At 35.1% G+C, this 17384-nt stretch overlaps 1 protein-coding gene across 1 annotated transcript; it reads left to right on the top strand.

The window, feature by feature from the left end:
* Positions 1-15107, top strand: LOC136844495 (carboxypeptidase B-like). Its single transcript, XM_067113814.1, has 8 exons — positions 1-692; positions 5427-5580; positions 6775-6927; positions 7685-7819; positions 10113-10336; positions 10488-10633; positions 11241-11356; positions 12743-15107. Exons 1-8 carry the CDS (start codon positions 384-386, stop codon positions 12949-12951), a joined length of 1446 nt encoding a protein of 481 aa, XP_066969915.1. The 5' UTR covers positions 1-383; the 3' UTR covers positions 12952-15107.
* Positions 15108-17384: the final 2277 nt, after the last annotated feature.

The following is a 17384-nucleotide window of genomic DNA, read 5'->3' on the forward strand; positions in this document are numbered from 1 at the left end:
CGCAAATGAACGCACTGTAGACCCACATCTTTCACACCAACTTTTCCTGTCACATTCTGCACTTCTTTTTCTCTCTTCCCTTTCCCACACACGACTTTGTTCACACTAGTGTCCTTTTTTTTAAGTGAATGGTACAATCCACCCGTGCTAAATAATAAGCATCAAAATACGACATACAAGAAGAGAAAATGAACTAAATGATTTAGGTCGCTGAGTATAAGTCCTCAAGTGTAGAGCCATTCGAAGTGTTCGCCAAGTCCATACTAGTGCTATAGAGTAAGACTAGACTTAAGTCCAAGTCTTCCACGAGCCATTTCAACTCCTCTCTAGCAACAGAAAAGTCCATCAGCAGTAAATATCATCACCCATACATTCTAAACTTCATGAGGACCATGACAAACAAAGGCCATTTTCTTGGCCTACTACTCATGGCAAGCTCCCTTCTAAACTGCCGAAGTCACCCACTAGACGGCTTCCTACACCAGGAGATCTCGACCAGAGACGCCGACGGTATCAAGTCCTACGCCGGGTACAAACTCTTCCGAACGGACGTGTCCCAAACGCAGCTGCCCGTCGTCGATTCGATGGACATGTCCCCCGGCGTTGAGGTATGGTCCTGGAAGCACAAAGGGCGGAGCCTGGATCACCAGTACGAGATCGATGTTCTGACGCCTCCCGACGAAGAGAAGCAGGTTAGTTCCCTTGACTATATGTAACCAAGACTTCCACAATGTAAATATATATAATAATATATATATATATATATATATATATATATATATATATATATATATATATATATATATATATATATATATATATATATATATATATATACATATATATATATATATATATATATATATATATATATATATATATATATATATATATATATATATATATATATATATATATATATATATATATATATATATATATATATATATATATATATATATATATATATATATATATATATATATATATATATATATATATATATATATATATATATATATATATATATATATATATATATATATATATATATACAAATGTCTCACTATGAACGGAAATGATAGTAAATAACACGACCGACTAAATAACTCCGTAAATATCCCTATGCACCACTTTTAAAATAATTAGTGCATAAAAATTAATGCCAGAAACTAGCAAATCCATAGAACTATTAGATAGACGCCACTCGGTTTTAGTACTAAATAAAGGTTTAAGCAACAGTTTTAAAATGGGAGTAAAACAGAATAGCGTATGTTACAGAACAGAATATAGATGTTCACAGTTTATATACATTTTATATATATATACATATATATATATATATATATATATATATATATATATATATATGTGTGTGTGTGTGTGTGTGTGTGTGTGTGTGTGTGTGTGTATATGCATACATACATTATATGTATATATATACATACATATAAATATGTACACATGTATATACATATACATATATATATACATATATATATATATATATATATATATATATATATATATATATATATATATATATATATATATATATATAAACTTTGGAAGCACATTATAGATTTGGTTGATGGGAACTGTTCAGGAAAGAGCACACAACTAAGGGGAGAAAAGGATCTGTTCTTTAACGTGTATTGATATCAGAAGATACAGTCACAATAGTTGGTAAAAGTCACAATAGTTGAAGGGTATTAAAACTAAGCCTATGCATCCCAGAAAGTATTTTAACAAAAGCCTTTGAAGACGTTGATGAGATAATAATTATCACGAGTGAGATAAGCGCTGACTGACAAAGACAAAAAATGTTTATGTTGGAGAGCTGCAAGAGTTATTAAGAATAAGACATGCACCAATTTAGAGAGCCTACAATTTATCTATTTGGAGATGCAATGAAAGATGTTAGTTAATTTAGAGATTTCGTAAGAAACGTGAGGGGAGGAGACAGTTATCTAGAATGATGTATGCAATGACGCAATGACTAACAGAGGCAAAGAATGTTTAATTTGAAGATATATATGTATATATACATATGTATATAAAGAGAGAGAGAGAGAGAGAGAGAGAGAGAGAGAGAGAGAGAGAGAGAGAGAGAGAGAGAGAGAGAGAGAGAGAGAGACATATATATACTGTATACATATATATATTTATATATATATATTATTTATACATATATATATATATATATATATATATATATATATATATAAAAATATAAATATATATATGTGTGTGTGTATTGCTCAGAGAGACGGAGAAACAAGAGAGAGATAATTAAATCAATGAGGTGTGCAGCGGCTGACAGATCCTAAGAATACTTTATTAATCATAACATACATAAATCAAGGCACTGAAAATTTCAAGGGCATAAGGAACAAAAGATCTTATTACTTGGGAAGATCAGATCATTAAAAATTTATTTTGTAACTTGACAATCACAGCCTCTAATTTGGAAAGACCATCGGTTGAGGGTTTCATCAGAGAACTAAAAAATGTGACGATGAAATTTCAGTTTTGATCTACTGACTTCAGAAACCCGAAAAAAGATAGGTTAGCAATAGTTCTGAATTCAGATTTTGACTTCAGAGCCTAGATGAATGGGATGGCCAAAATTTTTGGGTTGATGTACACATACTGACTTCATTATTAATCAATAATTACATCTATGGACTGCAAGTCTCTGCAATGGGGATTTGGAGTCTAACGCAGAAAGTGAAAATGGCCAGGCTTGAATTCAAAAGATGGCAAGACTAACTTTCCTTTTATGGTGAAGAGACCGTGAAGTGTATAGCTACCTAAATCAAGACCTGTGACGTCAAGAGACGTTTCAATGGGCCTTAAATCTTAAGATGTGTGTTAAAAGACTCAAAGAACTCAAAGGAGAGCAGGGAATCTCAAATTCTTGATAAAGGGGTGGTATGATAGACTTACTGAACCCGATGCCTTTGAAATCAGTGGTTTTGAAACAGTATTCCCGGGACTATGGGGTTATAGAAAGAACAGTGGTAGCCACAAAACAGGAAAATAATTAAGGATCGGTTGCCTGATGTGTCCAGAACGAGTAAGATAGAAGGAATGAAGATAAACAATAAAAATATTGGAAAATGGATGATGGATGTCAAGGCTCAAGACTTCATTGATGGCACGACACAAAACTATATATATATATATATATATATATATATATATATATATATATATATATATATATATATATATATATATATATATATATATATATATATATATATATAGTTTTATACCTAGTATATGTTTACAAAGAACCAACAGAATTAAGAAGAAAATCATCGTATGATGAAATGTCCATACATGCTCCCACCAATGAAAGCCGAATATAAGGAAATCCATTTCTTCACCTTTATTTACCTTCATCTCCAAAATTATTAACCCGCTTTTCTCTTGGACCTGCGTTTCTATTTCACTCATTTACCACCATTATTCTCTCTCTCTCTCTCTCTCTCTCTCTCTCTCTCTCTCTCTCTCTCTCTCTCTCTCTCTCTCTCTCATTCTACAGGCATAATGAAGACCCCTCCTGTAGTAGGGTTCAACTGATGTGACCTTGGATTACATGGTTGGCCAACAATTTGAAGAAGAGACTTAAAAAAGAAGAAGAAATCAGGACTGTCACTTGAAGAGTTTCGTGTGTAACGATGTATTATTGTAGTGTGACTTGAAGTGTGATCTCTTTGAGGTAGCGGGGGGCTTGGGGAGGGGGGAGTGGAACGCATTTAGTGATTTGGACGAAATGCTTAGTACTGTAATTGCTGAATTTTGTATAATCGTTATATCATATTCTTGTCTTGTGTTCAACTATAACATTTTATGTGGAGAGCGAGTTACTGGCAATTCATATGAATTTGTATTATGTCTATAATAATAATAATAATAATAATAATAATAATAATAATAATAATAATAATAATACGTTCTTCATATCACCCAGTTAAAATAAGTGCTTACATACACGATTGAGCATGGCATTCCTGTGAGGTACGTCGTGATATACATAATATATTTATATATACAGACCGTATAATATATATAATATAATTATATTTATATATATATGCTGTATATATATATATATATATATGTATATGTATATGTATATGTATATATATAGATATATAGATATATATATATAGATATTTATATTTCTGACTCACATCGGGATCGAACCAAGGTCTTTCAGAAAACTGAGAGACCTGGGCTCGATTACTTCTATACATATATACATACATATATATATACATACATATATATAACAAAAACCTTCCCCTCACGCAAGATATTTTAGTCAATGCAAGACACAATAACATCATGAGTTACATTTTATTCATTTTTGGGGGGGATTTTATTGTACTACTATGGCGCCAACGTTATTTAAAGACGTCACGCATTAAACGCTCTGGGTAATTTTTTATTTTATTTTTTTCGTTGGGGTCCGTTAATGTCACTTTGTCATGCAGTGGTTATATGAGCAAGGAATATGCAGATTACAAATTTAGATTATGCCTAAATAAAGATGCAGTCCAAACATACAAAGATGAACAAATTGAAGGGACCTGAGCATAAAGCTAGCGACATGATTCTAAAATTCAACGATTAAATATTGCAGCAAACCTTAGGAATTTTGTGCGAGTGGTAATGGGTGAAAATGAGACAGAACAATCAAAGTGAACATGCGAACTCTTCGTAGCATGTTACTGTAATAATTGGACCATAGACAAACTCTTAAGGCTGCCTGAAAAGGAGCAAATAACTAGGCCTTACTTTACATCTTGTATACTTTATCTCCGCCACTATATCCCTTAAATTTTATTATTATTATTATTATTATTATTATTATTATTATTATTATTATTATTATTATTATTATTATCATTATTATTATTATTCAGAAGGTGAACCTTTTTCATATGGAACAAGCCCACAGGGTCCCTTGACTTGAAATTTAAGCTTCTATAGAATATGGTGCTCATTTGACACAGGTAACATAAGTTAAAAAGAAAATACAGAAAGATCACTCATCAAAAAAAAATATTCAACAAATTATTAAGTAAAAAGACAAAAATGTTAGTTAAATGCAAGGAGAACTGTTACAGTTTAAAAATTCATTGCATTATTACCCTACAACGGTATTATTGATAAAGGTCCTTTGGAACTGAGAAATTCGACAGCGTGGCACTTTCAATTAAATAACTGGTTTAGTTCTGCCATTTTTCTTCATATCCAGCTGGAAGGCTTAATATTATACCTCAACTACACATAGAATATTTGTCTTCTCATCAACTCAATATAATATTTAAATTAATTTTCCTTTACGTATGACATAGGGTAATCAGTCATTCTATGGTCTAATGCATTAGGTTTTCCCCCCAATCCAGGTACGTCAGGTGTTCAACGAATATGAGCTGCCGTACGAAGAGGTCATCCGTGACCTCCAAGTTGCCATCAACAACGAGCAAGGCGACGAGATCATTGGATTCAGCCCGAAGACACCACACTCGATGACGTGGGACAAATACCATTCCGCCGAAGGTAATATTTTGGCTAGGATTTCGCCATATTTTCCAGTTCGCTTCATTTTAGTGTTAATAGTTTATCTCTTCCGCTTATTGCTGCTGACCATTTATGCTTTTCATGTTTTTTTCTAAAATCTGTCAATATTTTATATATTTTCACACATCGTCAAATACAAAACATGAAAAGTCAGTCTTTCTGAACTTTTAGGGGAACCTGTTGTCTCTGGAATTTCTGGATTAACAGCCAGCCGATTCATGAACAAGTTAGAAATGCGCCGAAGTTTCTTCGGCGCGATCGAGTTTTCTGTACACCGTATAATGATGTATGATACTCTCAGCCAAGGCTCGGTGATGTCCTGTGTTGTTGGGACCTATAACGGTGCCAGACACACAGTCATGGCTAACTTTAACTTTAGATGAAATAAAAACTACTGAGGCTAGAGAGCTGCAATTTGGTATGTTTGATGATTGGAGGGTGGATGATCAACATACCAATTTGCAGCCCTCTAGCCTCAGTAGTTTTTAAAATCAGGCAGACAGAAAAAGTGCGGACAGACAGACGAATAGCCATCTCAATAGTCTTCTTTTACAGAAAACTAAAAAGGACTATCTTTCACATGCTGCCATCATTTGAAGAGCCTACCTTTAGCAAACTTTCCGGTATCATGTTAATGCATCGTTTATTACTCGAAATCAAGTATCAAAACGCCTAGTCCTTTGGTAATATCAAATTTCAGGGACTACAAAATTAATCCTTATAATCAATACGACATAAAAAAAAAACTGTCTATCTTTTAAAATTAATCATATTGTGTACACATTCGTTAGGGAGATAAGGGCACTAACTTTTTTATGTAACCTTACACAGAAATAAAACACACAAAACCAGCGTCAACAGGGAAACTAGAGTCAAATGTAGAATGAACCAAACAAATAAGGATAGAATGACACACAAGGAAACTTGTTCTGCTGAATTTACATTAGTTTAATTTTTACGTCGTAATTGTTGTACGGTAAACCTTAGAGAGAGAGAGAGAGAGAGAGAGCCTCGTCAACTCCACTTCCACACAATCAACATCTCTCTACAGGACTGCTCCTCTCCCCTTCTCCCCACATGCCCATACCATTTCAATCTTCGAGATCCGTCTGAGCACCTCATCTCTCCACTGCTACCTTTCACGAACTGACAACTAAATTCTACGTTTTTCAGATATGTACGATTACATGTCATGGTTGGAAATCCACTACCCACAGTTAGTCACCATCATCGACATCGGCAAGTCTTTTGAGAATCGATCTTTGCTGGTGGCCAAGATCTCTGGGCATTCTGACAGCCCGAAACCCGCAATTTGGATTGATGGAGGTACGTAATAAGTGACAGATATTATTAAATTACTCAGATTACTGTACGGTTGTAAATACGACACTGCAAAGCTTCAGTACAAACCTCTTAAATTATCGTGCTACTTTATCATATGAAATCACATCGTTTACAAACTTCTAGACAACCAGCGTTTGAGATATTGTCGTGGTCATTTTCATCAACACCCCAAAATGATTTCCATGTTTTTGCTGACATGGAAATCAATTATTTGTAAAGCTCCAGCCTACCACAATCTTGTGTGCTGTTCTTTCTACCTTTTCCATTAAGTAAATTCAGTACTTATAAAGGAATTATTTTCATTCAAATTCAATACTTATAAGAAAAATATTTTTTTTCAAATTCAATACTTATAAGAAAATAATTTTTAATCAAATTCAATTCTTGCAAAAAAATATCTTTATTCAAATTCAATACTTGTAATAATATAATTTTTATTCAGTCAATACTTATAAGAAAATTATTATTATTCAAAGTCAATACTTCTAACAACATTATTTTCATTCAAAGGCCATTCATTACACTTAGCACACATTTTCAAAACAGAGCCTGATATGGAAAAAAATGGCCATAATTATGATAATGATTCACACACGTCCATCCAGCAGGCCGAAAAAATCTCTAGCTTTCGGAACAAACTTCCACAAAGAACAAAACCAGAAGAAGAGAGACATCAAACGTCTCAGTCAAACCCCACTATGCTTCTCCCTCTTGAAGACCTTTCAACTTCTGCCCTCAGGTTTACACGCCAGGGAATGGATCTCCCCTGCTACAGCCATGTTCATCCTGAACCGACTGGTGGAGTATCAGTGGGAATACGAAGATATCACCGGAAAGTTCGACTGGTACATTATGCCCCTGGGTAATCCTGATGGTAAGTTTTATTATTATTATTATTATTATTATTATTATTATTATTATTATTATTATTATTATTATTATTATTAACAATCACCGGTACGTATAACTCATTCCTGTGTAAAATTCTGATTTTAGGCGGTATATTAATAATACACAATGGCTGACGGTAAGTTCATACATACCAACTTTACTATTACAGACAGCTAGGAATCACATGTATATGAATTTCATTTTCAAACAATTTCCGCAAATATCTAGTTCCTAAATTTACTCAATAGTTCCACAAAGTAACGTAAGCAAATATGTATAGCTGTAAAATAAATGATACGCAACTTTCGAACTATTAGTTTATCACTAAAAATTAACATTACTGATTTACAAGCACCCACCTGTAATCGACCAAGAACCCAATGAACTTTCTCAGCAACAGAACACGATCAAATCAGAGCAAAGATAAGAGAAGCATCATGAAATACACCCGAATCAACTCACTAAAAGTAAAGAGTCAATAAATACATGTACGTATAAAAACAGTTCAGAAATGAGTCAATATCAAGGACATGGTACCTTTTATATGGTATTATTATCAATAAATTTGTTGGTCTGTCATTTGGTCTTTTCAACCCGGAATTATGATTGTCAATAATTTGTCCAGAAATTATTCATTTCGAAAGGCAGCTAAACTACTGAATTAACAAATGCTATGCACTTGGGTCTCTTTAAGTATTTTTCTGCCCAAAGTATTAGCCTGTGAAAAAAAATAACAAAATATCGTTTTAGACCTACAGCACTCAACAAAATATCTTCAATGCACCTAGTCAATCTGTGTCTTTAAGTAACCTTCGTTATGGCAGCTACAAAGCAGGACCAAAACAACTACCACAGGTTCAAGTTTTCTAAAATTCGTCTCAACACTATTGCATCACATCGAATAACACGCTTCAGGAAACCATTTTTAAATTTCACGTCGGATTTAGACAGTTCTGAAGAACAAAATCTAACCTACAGAGGACCATATAATGAGACTAAAGTTTCGGGGTTACTTCCTCTCACGGCGGAAAATATTAGTTTAATCTGGGTAAGTAATCATAATGTGATCTAGGAGAACGTTACGTAAGTACTTAAAAAATACTTGGGTTTCTGTTTCGTGGAATCTTTAGTAACTATTCTCTTCTTGAAGGCTTTTTCTGTTTTTTTTCAGTCTAGAGGGACATCTTTATAGTTACATTCTCTTCAAGATCTTTACTATATTTCACACAGTACTTACATTGGTATTTCACACAGTACTTATATTGGTAAGTTAATGAATTTGCAGCTGATCTTTTGCCTCAAACTCACGGCTTTCTGGTAAGTGCATTCATCTAGTGTTGTGCTGCTTTGTGAATAGCCTGGTTTAATGCAAAGCTATCAATGACATATATTGCAATTTGCAAAGAATGCACATAGAAACTTCTAAATGAAAGCAATACAATGGCTGTTAGTTTCTTTTTCCTCTTGTTGGCTAAATAATTGTGGCATGAGATTTTAGATGTAAGTACTATTATGGTTACTAGGTCTACTTCGTAAGGCTAGTCTGTCGAGAGGAATAAGTGAAAGATTTGCAATTAGAATTGTTTAAAAGATTTAAACTAATTCCATGACAGAACATCATCATTAATATTCGTTATAAATTACTTTTTTCATTGTGACACTGACACATCATTACCAGAATCCAGTTCGAATTACTTTGTATGAGATGCCTCTGAAGTGGAACAAAGAAGGATCTACAAGCAGTGAGGTATTATGCAGAGCGACAAGTCAGTGCTAACAACAGCAAGCCTCTTTTGCGGTCCATCAAGCTTTTGCAGGAAAACGAAGCAAAATCAAGCTTTCTTCACACTGACCCTATCCGAGAAAACCCTCAAGAAAAGGAAAAAGCGAATGAAATGGCGGGAATCTGAAGGGTGTTGCTAAACAGTCCAAAGGAAGAAGTCCATGACTAAACCATTAACGACGAAATGACAAACATCACAAGCAAGCCATGAGGCTAAGAGTAGTGTACTGTGCTTTCCAAACAAGAAATAGATTTTAACTGCCGGTGTTTGTACGCAGCTTAACTCAGTTTATCAATATTGTTTTTGCAAAATTCTGCAGGTATTTAAAACCTTGATGCACTGGAATCTTTCATTCCTTTGCACTTCCAAGGACATGAGACATGTTGTAGCATGAGCTGGATTTGAAAGCCATTGGGAACGCTGAGTATTATGTGTTTATCTGACTTTAGGAAAATTGCAGTATCTACAGAATTTTGTCTCTCGTCACCCCAGGCTACGAATACACCCGGAACCATGACCGCCTCTGGCGTAAGAACCGGGCCATGAATCCAAACAGCCAATGCGTTGGTGTAGACCTCAACAGGAATTTCGGTTATCGATGGAGAAATGGAGGTTCATCCGTGAATCCCTGCAGCGACATCTACGCTGGCCCTAGCGCTGAGTCTGAACCCGAGACGCAAGCAATAAGAGACTATATCATGGAGCTCAAAGATCAGGTAAGTTTACCTTTTCTTTATTTGACTATCAGCTTCTGCTAGCTTTATGCAGCTCTTCTGTGATGGATAATAAGAACTTGCAAAATCTCGTCTTTTGCTGTCTCCCTTAAGTTTAACAAACTCAGAAAAGCTTTCCATCTTCTCTCCACAGCTGAAAGTTTACGTGAGTATCCACGCATACTCCCAGATGTGGTTGTTGCCATTCGCAGGCGCCTACGGCTTGCCAGAGAACTTCGATGATATGTACGAAGTTGGGAAGCTGGCTACAGACGCCATCCGCAAATACGACGGGACTGAGTAAGTGCTTCTTTAATATTTTGAGGGATACTGCAATTTTCTCCCTAAATTACCGCATCAAAATTACTAGAATTTGCTTTTTTAATTCTTGACAAAGCATTTTAGGGCCCCTGCCAGACACTGCAAAGGATGACTTAGTGCTTAACGTACCAATAAATATTCTAGCGGAACAAGCCAGGTTACATAATCAAAATGTGAAATTTTATACAACGAAAGGAAAAACTTTTGGGCATTAGTAAACTGAACGTAAATGATAATTAGGCTGAAGAGGATAATTAACGTATAAAGTATGTGGTATGTGAAAGCACTGCTAAAGAAAAACTCGGAATCAATAATCCTCAAATGTTCGGTGACTGTTGCTCCCCCTTTCCTTTTCCTATTTCCATATATATATATATATATATATATATATATATATATATATATATATATATATATATATATATATATATATATATATATATATATATATACACATATACATATACTGAAACATAAGTATCTCATTTTAACTAAAAAAAAAAAAGCAAGCCATGAATAATTCAGCAGAAAACTGTGTAACTTAACTTTTTCACACATCAAAAACAAGCCCCTTTTTTCTCCTCAGTTACACTCTGGGCTCGGTAACCGATCTTCTCTACATTGCCTCCGGTGGTTCTGGGGATTTTGCCTACGCCGTTGCTGGAATACCCTTCTCCTACTCCCTGGAGTTAAGAGATCTCGGTAAGTACCTCCAAATGGAGGCTCTGCTTTGGGTTCTCAGAACTGAAACTTGAAACTAAACTGGTCGTCCTGGAAATTCCGAAGTAGGAAAGTCAATCATGTGAGACTACGAGTTTTGAGTTTGTGAATTATAAAATAAGACGAACTGGAAATTCAGAATGTGAGAAGTTTGTAATTCACTTCTGAGAGACCGCTGAGTTTTTCACAATAAGAAACAAGTAAAAAATGCGCCGAAGTTTCTTCGGCGCAATCGAGCTTTCTGTCCAGCCGCTACAGCGTATAATCAAGGCCACCGAAAATAGATCTATCTTTCGGTGGTCTTGGTATAATGCTGTATGAGCCGCGATCCATGAAACTTTAACCACGACCCGGTGGTGGCCTATCCTATATCGTTGCAACAAGCACGATTATGGCCAAATTTAACTTTGTATAAAATAAAAAGTAATGAGGCCAGAGGGCTGCAATCTGGTATGTTTGATGATTGGAAGGTGGATGATCAACATACCAAATCGCAACCCTCTAGCCTCAGTAGTTTTTTAAGATCTGAGGAAGGGCAGAAAAAGTACAGACAGAAAAAAGTGCAGACAATAAAGTTGAGGACGGACATACAAAGAAGGCGCGATAGTTCTCTTTTACAGAAAACTAAAATTGGAAAATACTCCACTAGGACCCTGGAAATTTTTATACAAACTGGGAATTAATTTCTTAGGGATCCTGGAATTTTCTAAAAACTGGAAACTCATTATTCCCAGACCTTGGAACCTCTGATGCAGTAAAACGTCATGGCTGACAAATCCTTTAAATTGTTATAAATAAGAAAGCCAGTAACGAGGTAAAATGGTACTGCTGATACATTTGGAAAGCCAGTATCGGGACCCAGTGAAATCTCGAAAACCTGGTATCGCAATCTGACATTCTGAGGAACTGGAACCCATTTCTTTAAGATCTTGGAAATTTGTATGAGTAGTCCTGCAAATAAGTTTTTTTGTTTAATCCTTTGTTAAAGAGCAAAATTTACCAATGAAATTTATCCGCTGTGTTTTCCTGGAAGCATAATCCTTCTTTATTGTGATTAAACCTTTTCAATAGCTTTGGAAGCCTCTTGAAATTATACAGATATGTAAAATCCAATTTCCGTTTAATTATATTAGTGTTCTATAACAAAAATTCTAGTTTTTCTTCAAACTATTCAAGGGTTACAGTAAATATTTTAGTGACTGCTCTAAATGTAGCGGCACCGAGGGCCAGTTATGAGCGAAAACGTCACTTAGCTCTTGAAGGGGGACACTAAAGTCTGTTTTCGTTCGAAGTGTCAATAAAAGTCAAGAGTCGATGAAAAGCTCCTACAGTTCCCAGTTATCCACATTTTCCTCTCATTTTCAACAGGTCAGTATGGTTTCATCTTGCCAAAGGAACAAATACTTCCAACGGGCATCGAGACTTACGAGGGTATAAGAGCCATGGCCGCCGGAGTCTTGGAGAGGCTCCCAAAATATGAAGGGAACAGTACATCTGTCACTGAAGATTTGCCACGAGATAGCGACGCTCTGACCGAGCCCCCCAATTCATTAGATCAAGATCTTAATGAGGCTTAAGCAGAGGATAACTAAGTCAAAGTGAAGATATTAAGAATATATCATGATTCTGAAACTCCTCTCGCTGAAACATTATTTTTATCAAAGGGCTGAAAGTCTCTCGAAAAACAAACGCCCAACACCGCATAGATGGATGCAAATAACCTTCTCCCTTTATCTACGTGTATCAGACGTTCTTCTACCTCTGGACTGTGTTTTAGATGTTTCAACTAATGCAGTAATTAGCACGATACAAATTCCTTTCGTCTTTTTTTTCAGATGTTTCAGTTAAAGAGGTAACTATCACCTACACAAACTTCGTCTCCCTCTTCCTCTTCTTCTACTTGTTTCAGGCGCAACCAATACAAATCCATTTTCTTCCTCTTTTTCATCTTTTTGTTCCTGGTATCTAAAGCGATGTAATTACCAGCTCAAATGAAATCTGATCTTTTCTGTGTTCCTTGTTTTTGCTCAAGTTTGAAAAGTTACACATTCCCCACTGACTTCATTTCTGTTTCCCAGTGGCATTTGTAATTTCTGAAAATGCAAAGCCACAAAAATGCTTGCATACTAGATTTGAGTTTGAAAGTGTTACAAAGCCATAGAAAAATAAGTAGCCAACATTGGCTTTTTTTATCGTAAGTACCACCTCCCTTGTGATACCAAAATGATATTATTACATAGCTGCATCTATTTCTTGTATTTGCTGAATGTCTACTTTCCTTCAAGATACATTGAAAACTTCTTAGTTTTTATAACTTCTTTATTCCACTAAACATTTACCTTTAGCATATCCTATGGTGTTCTTATTTTATCTGGGAATATCTTTCCTACTTCACGAGACATTACTGTCTACCGCACTCTCTGGTCAGTAGGTTCTTAACCAAATCTTCACTCATTAAACAGCATTTGTCAAGAATTGCACTACTCATTTCAATTGCAATGATCTGCACAATGCACGTACCAAAACCTTTCCCTTGATTTTGTTGTCCTTTACAGTAGCAAAAATGTGTATGAGCTCTCCCCTTTACTATAAAAAATTTCTTCCAAATTCCTGGTGTAAATTGTGAACCTTTTCTTATAATCACCTTGTAAATTCACTAGACTCACATCCTTTGAATGCTATGCACACTCAGCTTCTTTAACCACCGGATAAGTACTGTACTTTCTCGTAATATCCACACTTCAAAAATGGCACTCATAAAATTCAATGATCTCAAAAAATCATTCACAGTAAAATATGTTAAAATCTGCAACCCTCTGTATTACACATGCACTGCAGTCTGGTCCTTGATAGGAATTGTTTCATGCCTGATCGAAAGCCATTTATCCTGAACGGATACCTTTCTTAACCCTTTTCTCCCCTTCAGAAACTTATCGGAAACGAAAAGCTTTTTATCCCTTTAAAATTCCCTTTATCTCTGACATAAACCATTTTCTATTCCTGACATAATCCCCTTTACCACCCGTAGACACTCTTTCAGTCTTTGTAGTCCTGAAGAAAAAACTTTTATCTTTGAACGAAATCTTAATCTATAACACACCTCTTCTGTATCTAAAAGTTATCCCTTTTTCCCCACACGAAACCTTTACCACCGAGATTGAGCCATTTCTTCCTTTAATCAAAAAAAGATCCCGTTCGCCCATCATAGTCCCTCTTACCCAGAAAATAAATCCTTTTATCACTGACAGAAGCCCATTTCTCTCTTCTTTAAGCAAAACTTTATATTTTTAAAATTTTGCTTTCCCTCAGTACACTCTTTGTTTTGCCTGACTGTTATCTTCTAAGCGTTCACAACATTGCACTTACAAATGACATTACCAATCCTTTTGAAAGCTGGATTCGCCCACTGGCCTCTTCTCGTCCCAAAAACGTTCTGACATGGATGGCTGTCGATTTTCCGCCCTTCTTCGTAACATGAATGAACGCCCCACCCCCCCACCCCCTGTCCAGAATTAAGTTTAAGACGCCTAGAAAGGCACTTCTTTTATAGAGGTTTCAGACCAAGAAACGCATTTCTTGGTTAATCTTTATTACTGTAGTTTTTTTTTTCTCTAGCTACTAAGGCACCACACTAAAAGCAAAAGATGAATAACCTAAACTGAATATTACAACTTCTGTCGTTCACAAAAACCCTTAAAATCTGACACTGCACCCTTTCTGCCAAAAAATAAAATATCTATTCAGTATTCATTATAGCCTTTTAATAAAAATCTGTCACTTTGTGCACTTGTTTCATGAAACTGTATTTTCTGAACTTCCTGTTTTTTAACTCCTTTACACTATTAACAAACTAGATTTCACTTCTCGATTTATTCTTTGTCCTCTTCAATAGAACCATGTTTTCATTCTCACTAAGAGTTCAATTCTAATAAAACTACTTTCCCAAGCTCACATTTTGCAATCCCTCAGTAAAACCACATTTTTCCAAACTCCCCTTTAAAAAATCCCTCAGTAAAACCACATTTTCTGCTTTCTTTATGCACTTACACCTCACTAAAATGTTTTGCCAGACCTCTCTTTTTTCCTTTTCACACAACTAAATTTTCCCTCTTTTCTATGCACTATCTCAACACTCAGATTCCATAAAATTCTTATTCATACCCCAGTTTTTTACTCTTTTAAATTCCAATTTTCCACTCCCTTCACTTAAAAATATTTCTCAAACCTCCTACAAACTGTATATAAAGCTATTTCATCAAACGTTTTACACTCGTCATGGCAATACTACATTTTCTGCACTCCTTATATACTTTACCCTAATGAAGCTACTTCACTAAACCTCCCTTTTGCACTCCTTCTGCAAAGCCTTATTTTCTGCACTTTCTCTGCACCCAGACTTCAGCCAACTACTTTCACAAACCCTTTTAGCAGTTTCCTCGTAAAGGTACATTTTCAAAAACCTGCGTGCACCCAAGGACCTTATTAAACCTTTTCATAAAATCATTTCTTGCACTTCTATTTTTCTACTATATTTTCCAAAGTCACTCTAAATTCAAACATCATCAACTAGTTTTGAAACCGCCTGTCAGCACTTTTCATAAACCTACATATTTTGCACTCATTGTTCACTCAAACCACTTTGTCAAACTACCCTTCCACACTCTCTTCGTGAAGATCTTCCAAACAACCCCGCACACTCAAGCAGTCCACTCTTCTTTCATGACTGGGTAAAGCACTTTTACTTCCTTCTAAGTCACCTATTTTCACAGCGGCTTCCACTATATCCTATACGAGAGTTATCACTTATTTCTTTAACCTCATTTGGTCCTTTCAGTAACTTTTTTTTTAAGTCACTATTCTCTTTCTCACTGTATCCCTACAGTATGTATCACCATACTGAAGATTTGTGCACTTTCAAATATGGTGGCCAATTAATCAGTTCTCTCAAGTCATTAGTAGTGTCCTTGCTCCTGTACAATTCCTCTCTAAATCTTGAAGTTTAAGTTCCGTTGCTCAAGGATATATTCAGACATACTTTCTGGTTTTACATAATTTATCACTACTTATTTGGATAGCTGTCAATTATCCATTTTCTTATTTCTCATTAACTAAAACTATTCCGATTCTCTCCCGTCTCCTTAGGGCTCTCTTCTCATTTATCATTTTTTTTTTATAAATATGGACACTGTTCTATGGACGATTGTAAGACAAGCAAATGAACTTTTGTCTTGGTCCATTACAAATGAATGCACATTGTGATTATTATTAACAAGAGGTTTTTCTCTAACTACTTGTATGGTTTTAAGGAATATTTTTGGAAAAGTAGTCAACTCTGTCCATAACCTCTTCCTGGTGTCCTAAAATGTTCCCTGTCAAGTATTCAAACGTGCATTTCTAGCGCAAACCCTTATTGTCTCATGCACATACTATTGAAATGACAGTTCTGTATAGTATTTTCACACTGAATGTAGTTATTCACCAATGTTTAGTAACTCTACAATGTAATAAAACACTGCATAATTCACTATTTATTTACGTATTTATTTATCTATTTATTTATTCACATATTTATTTAAATGATTATTTATACTTTAATCATTCCAAGTAATATTTATTAATAAAGATATTAAAGAAACTGTGCTTCTCTAGCCACCATTTTCCCTTGTCATGAATTATGCCCAGTCAATGAATAAACAAAGAGTTGTTTTTGAAATAATAAAAAACTAAAATGCAACTTGTCCTTAGAAGCTGAGTTACAGGAACCACAGTCTTGCGTTGCAGCTTTTTACAGATACATACATACTGTACATGCATACATACACATAAACACACACATGTTGGAAATAATGAAAAAATAATATACATCCCAACTAAACTTATCCTTAGAAGCTGACTACAGGAACCAGTCTTGTAGTCCAGCTTTTTATACCAACCAATCAACCTACCTACCTACCTGCCTACCTGCCTACCTACCTACCTACCTGCCTACCTACCTACCTACCTACCTACC

This window comes from Macrobrachium rosenbergii, chromosome 12, assembly GCF_040412425.1.
Source record: "Macrobrachium rosenbergii isolate ZJJX-2024 chromosome 12, ASM4041242v1, whole genome shotgun sequence".
In the NCBI taxonomy this organism is placed as follows: domain Eukaryota; kingdom Metazoa; phylum Arthropoda; class Malacostraca; order Decapoda; family Palaemonidae; genus Macrobrachium; species Macrobrachium rosenbergii.

Bases quoted from the DNA above. Each gene is read 5' to 3' on its own strand.
- LOC136844495 (XM_067113814.1), top strand. From the start codon at position 384: ATGAGGACCATGACAAACAAAGGCCATTTTCTTGGCCTACTACTCATG. The intron at 5,581-6,774 runs GTAATATTTTGG...TACGTTTTTCAG, and splicing joins CAAATACCATTCCGCCGAAG to ATATGTACGATTACATGTCA. The intron at 7,820-10,112 runs GTAAGTTTTATT...TCGTCACCCCAG, and splicing joins GCCCCTGGGTAATCCTGATG to GCTACGAATACACCCGGAAC.